At 50.4% G+C, this 6,320-nt stretch overlaps 1 protein-coding gene across 3 annotated transcripts in view; it reads left to right on the top strand.

Moving 5' to 3' along the window:
- Positions 1–447: 447 nt before the first annotated feature.
- The window catches only part of TFDP1 (transcription factor Dp-1), a 56,577-nt gene continuing 50,704 nt past the window's right edge, over positions 448–6,320 (top strand). Inside the window, exons 1-2 of one of the 3 annotated variants that reach the window (XM_072849829.1) lie at positions 448–588; positions 2,142–2,226. In XM_072849829.1, the coding sequence (XP_072705930.1) occupies positions 2,215–2,226 (12 nt within the window). In that variant the 5' untranslated portion in view covers positions 448–588; positions 2,142–2,214. Of the gene's footprint in view, positions 589–1,034; positions 1,253–2,141; positions 2,227–6,320 lie in introns of those variants that run through there. The other 2 variants (XM_072849830.1, XM_072849828.1) reach the window with 2 other exon arrangements.

Raw genomic sequence — 6,320 nt, 5'->3', positions numbered from 1 at the left:
TACGCGCGGCTTGCTCAAGTAACGGCCGGACAAAACGTGATGAGGAAGCACGGGCAGGATGTTGTAGCAACTAACCGCACCGCCCTGCCCCGACGGCTCCCGCTTCTCACCGCCAGCCCCGCGCCGCCACAAACCCGCGCAGCAGCCAGGGCGGCCCGGGCTCGCCCCTCGGCCGGGTGGCGAGCTGGCCAGCGGAGGCTGAGCGAGGCGGCGCCCCCGCGGCGGCGGGGCCAGGGCGCGGGCCGTGTCCCGCAGCGATAAGGACACGGAGGAGCCCGGCGCCTTCCCGCCCCCTCACGGCGCGGCGCGGGAGGCGGCTCGCGCCCGCCCGCCCGTCCGCGCGCGCGCCGGCGACCACGTGCTCGGCGGCGGCCGGGGCCGAAGAGCAATCTCGCGCCGATGCTTCCCGCGCGCTCGCTGCGAGCGCCGCAGGGCGGGGAGTCGGAAGGCGCGAAAATCCCGCGCATGCTCCCTCCGCCCATGGAGCGGCGGGCGGTTGGCTTAGCCGCTCCGCGTGTGCCCGTGCAAGGCACGCTACACCCCCGTGACGTCAGCGCGCAGCGTCACGCCGGTGGGACGCACAAAAGTGTAAGTTTCAATTTTTTTTTCCCCTGCCAACGGGGGGGGGGTGGGGGGAAAAAAAAAAAAAGAGGAAAGAGCGGCGGGGTCGCGCGCGCGGGGCCCGGGGAGGGGCCGCTGCGCTCGCGCCCGCCCGCCCCCCGCCGCCCCCTCACACCTCCCTGCCCCCGCGGGCAACCCCCTCGGCGGTTGGGGCGCGGGCCGGGGCAGCGCCGGCGGGCAGGTGTGCGGGGCCGCGGGCGAGGCGGGCCGGCGGGGGCGGCTGGCCGGGAGCCCGCCAGGCTGGCGACCGGCGGGGGCAGAGGCGTGCTGGGAAGTGACAGCCCGCCGGGCGAGACCCCCCTCCCCCCGCCTCTTCCCCCCGCACCCCCCGCCCCGGCGCGCGGGGAGGGGGCGGTCCCTGCCGGCCTCCTCCTCCCCTCCCTCCTCCTCCCCGCCCGAGCTGCCGTTGGGGCCGTTGGTCTCCCGCCGCCTCCCCCCGCGCCGGCTCCCTCCTCCCCTGCCCCCTCCCGCCGGGCTCGCCAGGCCCGCGCGCGCCGCCGCACATGTGCAGTTGGGCGCCTCCGCAGCAGCGCGGCGGCGGGCGGGGGGTGCTCCCGCTCCGCGCTCCGGGTCCCTGTCTGGGGGCGGCGGCGGGGGATGGAGCCGGCTCTCTCTGCCTTCGGCCGCTCAGGTGCGGGCAGCCCGGGCCGGCCTGCAGCGGGAGGAGGATGGGGAGCGGCGGGGGGATGGGATCGGATCGGATCGGATGGGATGGGATGGGATGGGATGGGGGGGGCGCCGCGGGGTGCTGCCGCCGGCGGGGCGAGGAGGCTGGGGACGGGGTGGACCCCCGCCCCCCCGTCGACCCCTCCCCCCGCCGCCGGCGGTGCCGCCTGGCGCGCGGGCGCGTCCCCCCTTCCTCGTGCCCCCGCCGCCTCTGAGGCGATTAGCGCGGCCCCTCGCTGCCGAGGGGAGGCGGCGCGGGGCTTAGGGCTTTGCCCGGGCGGTGAGGCCCTGGTCGGGGGGCGCGGTGGGGGAGGCGGGCGGGCGGGCGCTGGGTGCCCGAGGCGCGGTGGCGACTGCCAGTCTCTGCCTCTTGGTGCAGCCGCGGCCCGTCCGCCTGCGAGGAGGAGGAGGACAGGGGGGTTGCAGGGCCCCGGGGGGAGCTGGCCCCTGAGGCCTACTTGTGCCTGCTGCTGGAAATGGGGGTGGGGAGGAGGAGGCCAAGGGAGTGCTCTCTTCCCCCGCCGCTTCTGCCCGCGCCCTGCTCTGCGGTGTTGCAAGGGGCGCAGCTGGACAGGGACCGGCCCAGCGTGGGCTGCCTGCTGCCCTGGTGGGATCGGGTACGTGCGGGGGAAGGGCGCTCCTGCCAGGGGAGAGCTCACCCCCGCTGTCGGAAAAGGAGTGTTCCCCACACGTGAGCGTGGGGCGGGGGAGCCTTAGGGGATGAACTGGTGATGACAGAAAACTTTTTCCTCTTTATAAACTAAATTGTATTTGGTGGTAGTCAGTAATTTCAATTGTAAAAACTTTCCCTCCTTTCATTTTTGTAGCTGATGTTGTCTTTACTTGCTTTCTAGAAAATAGCATCATTGTCTCTGTGTCCTGCAGCCGTCAAGATTTTAAGAGGACTGATTTCTAGTCTTTGGTAACATGGCAAAAGATGTAAGTATATTTGTAGCACATCATATGCGGAAGCATAGCTCATAGAATATTTTTGGTTTTGTTAACAAAAGCAAACCAGGTCATGCTTTATAATAGCTGGCATTAATGAATATACGAAACTTACTTTATCTACATTGTACATCAAGCCTAGGCTATGTTTTCCTCTAGATGTAACAGCATAAAACAGCTTCAGATCTGCTGACATTTTTTCAGAGTAATTAATCTTAAGAATTCACTATGCTTATAAAAGCACTTGGGCCATTGGCATTATGCGTATTCACATTGAACACTAGAACAACTTGGTTTTGAATTGGGTTTAAAAAAACCCAGCAAATACTGTTCAGATGACAGGGTTGTTGTTGACTACTGTTGTCAACTGGCATTGCCTTTCTTGTGTTCAAGGAGGCATCGTGTATTCAAGGGAGTGAAGATGGTTCTGTCCCATATGTGTTCATTGTTTTGTCTCTGTCTACCAAAAGATGCTAGTTAGTGTCTGTAAAAACAGGCTTTGGGGACTTTCATCACAGACTTCCATTACCATTGACGTTAAGGTTAGTGGCTTTGATTCTGTAGCCTGTCTCTTGAACGATGTTTGCTCTTTACCCATTCCAGTACTTCAAAAAAAAAATTTAAACAGGTTCTGCATTTAAGATGTAATTCATTGTTAATACCTGATATAATTGGGCTTTCACATTCCCTTATTGAAAATAAGATAAAATACTACTCCGTATTCAAATTAGAATATATCTCCTCTTAAAAAAAAAACAAAACAAAACAACAGCGTACAAGCTAAGGAAAAGTGATACAATTCAAATTCTTAAAACAGCAGGTTACAATCTAATGTGGACTGTTGTAGCTTTCAAATAGTGAGAACTTCCATGAAATAGTGATTGGTTTAACACATTAATCTTGTAGAGAATTTTAGTAGTTCAGAAGCAACTGAAAAACATCTTACTGTGCAGAGAAGCAACCAGAAATACGTAGTCACTCAAAGCTTGCCTGGAAGAGATAAGGGTGGCCAAGTATGTTACAGATAGCAGAGTTCAGGGAATGAAAAGCCGTATACGCGGGAAGAAAATGAAAGAGGAATGTTAGACTAGGAGATGAAATTGAAACAGTTCAAAGTATTTGAGGTACTAAAGTACATTTCTTTAATATTAGCTTTTGGGAGAGAGATCAACGAAGTGAAGAACTAGCAGCTGGAAATACAGATGAATATCCTAGAAGGTCTAGGGGAGCAGAATGAGAATAAAACATTTAAGAAATAACCTAATTTTTGGAAGATCTAACTTATTCTAGAAAAGGGAGTAGTTAAGGGACGAATAACATACATGATAATAAACTTCAGAAATGGAAGAAGATGCTACAGGTAGGAAAAGAAATTGTGTTCAGTATCTTTATTGCAAGAATTAATAGGCTGAATTTGGAAAAATTAAAATCTAGGGTCAGGTTTTAGGTAAAATTTTAAGTGTACTTGAGCATCGGAACAGGGTAGCTAGAAAGGGTATGAAATCTTAATTGAAGTATTGTCTAACCTGTTCTTAAAAACCTCTACACAGACTCAGTCCTGCCTCAGGGAAGAAAGATGAACTGCTTACCTTTTTGCAGACTATTACATACCCACCATTACATGATGTCTAAAATGTGTAGTGAATGCTGGGAGATTTTAAATGTCCAGGTCTGATTATGGGCCCTGTTAGGTTTGATTTAATGCTAGAAAATAGAGATGCTAATTGGTATAACACTTTTTTGATTTTCAGAAGGGAAGAGAATGATTTCCATATCTTTTGTCCAAAATCCAAGTTATTTTCCTAGCAAAATAATGGAATTAAGCATGATAAGAGACAATATCACTAAATTTCTGGGCACTGAATCTATGAAGACCTGCACCGCTGTAAATTTAAGCATTCTGACATGGAAATATTGCTGTGATTACTGGCCTGTGGTTCTGCCATGTCACCTATCAAGTGCACTAACTGACTGAGAGATGTAGTGGTGAAGAAGATGGCATAGTTGATGAGTGCCCCCACCCCTTCCTTCCCTTTTTCTCAGCAGAGCCAAGATGGCTAAACTGTGGTAAAGGCTGTGCTGCTACGATGCCAAGTATGAGCTTCAGGTGGCATTTACATGGTCAAGCATGCTTCAGTGTGCTGCAGCCTGGGAATGCAGGCTCAGTGTGTGTCCCGCTCTTACTCTGTGCTGCTGGGGCCAGTGCTTGATCTGGTGATGGTGAAGCAGGCAGCCCTGCAGAAGAGGAAGGTGTGGAGCCAGGGCACCACAAGATAACGTGCTCCTCCTTAACCCCTCCTCCCACCTGCCGCAGGAGAGCACTTTTTCTTTTGTTGTTCACTTCCAGCTCTTCTTCTGATACCTCTCTATAAAAACTGTAATTTGAAAAGATGTATTTGAGAAGTCAAATACTTGTAAAAGTTTGCAGACTGAGAGTTTACTGGCTAGTTGAACAAATGGGGAGCATGATGGAGAATACCGGCAAACCCAATTAAATGTTTTTATAAAAGATAAAATAATTATGGAAGTACCAGTCAAGTAAGCTAGCGAGATAATGCTTATGAGCTATTTGACCCAAGCCTAAATTCTGTTAAATATTACTATAAAATGTATCCCTCTAATGCTTTTTGGAGTGTACAATAAAGAGAAAATAAGCAACAAAGCATTGATTTATTTTTTTTTTTACAAAATACTTTCATTTCCTCAGCAGTGGTCAGGAGGCTATGAGGGGGGAAGAAAAAAAAAAAAAACATTCATATGTAGCACCTTAATTAAGAGTCTGCAGGTGGAGTTTAAGAGCATAATCACAAGTAATGTTATAATGAAAAATAATAATGGAAAAAGAGAAATACTAACTTGTGAAGGTTGAAGTATCTGTGGGTATATAAATTTATTTTTTTGAAAACGGTTATATAAAGCGTATGGGATCTGGAATGCAATAAATATAAAGGGGAAGAAAGGAGCAAACTCATTTTCCAGCGTGATCTGGCAATAGTAATGAGCATAACCATTTTTGGTTTTATGTGAGCATTGCGTGGAGCTGAGAAGCAATTTGACCAGAATCAGGCAGATTGGCCGCGGAGCATCACATTCAGTTCAGAAGATCTTAGTTACTAGAAAGACTTTTTGTGTAATTTAAAGAAACAATGAAAAAAACATGTGTGGACAAGAGAACACCAGTTGCAGTATCTCAAGGACTTGTGTACCTTGGGAGTGGGATCATTCTGTTGCTTGTCAGAGGCTGAATGACAAATTAAGTTGAGGTCAATAGAGTTGTGTACAGTTTGACATGTACGTTTGCACCATATGGGAAGTTTCTTGGTCTGAGACCAAGATAGTCGTCGCATGCAGAGACTATCCAGAAACTCCAGCTTAGCCAGTATTCCTCTTTCTGGTTAATCAGTGTCATTCTCTAAGACTTTGCTGATTCTACTGTAAACTCTTCCACTGCTCACAAATGCAGCACCTTCCTGGCAGGAGCTGGAGGAGCCAAACGTATGCATCAAGGTCCTCAGCTGACTTGTGCTGCTCACTGGATTCATAGGATGAATAGTTTGGTGGGAAGCACAGTTCTCTCAGTGAAATGGTGACCTGTCCATCGCTGGTATGCTTAAAACTAGGCAGGATGCAGCATTGAAAGAAGGAGCAGGAATTATTGTAGCAAGAAAGTAAATTTGGTAACTTTTGTCTTCCAACTCCCAGTATAAGACTGTTGCAGCGAGTACTGAGGAGAAGGGGGCTAGACAAAAGGAATGAGTAAGAGTCCTTCTGATGTTGAAAATTACGTACATCGAAATACACAAGTGAAATACTCTATATGGTAGCAGTTGCTTATGATTGTTTCAGTTGTTCACTGTTACTACATGGACTGTTTCCAGTCATTATAATAATTGTTCATGAAGAACATGCAGTTGAAAACTAATTTGGTGTTTCACAAACTTTTTAAACTGACACACCACTGTTAGCCTTCAGAATTTCTCACAGACTGAAATATCTTTCTTGAGAGCTGTTTGTCTGGAAAGCTCATGCATTTTACTGTTTCATAGGTTGCTGATAGTGGCATTGGCTTTGGAACCACTGGTTCT

The sequence above is a fragment of the Ciconia boyciana genome, chromosome 1, assembly GCF_034638445.1.
Source record: "Ciconia boyciana chromosome 1, ASM3463844v1, whole genome shotgun sequence".
Taxonomy (NCBI): Eukaryota; Metazoa; Chordata; class Aves; order Ciconiiformes; family Ciconiidae; genus Ciconia; species Ciconia boyciana.
Note: the sequence above shows the minus strand (reverse complement) of the source record. Positions and strands in the feature narration are given on the sequence as shown.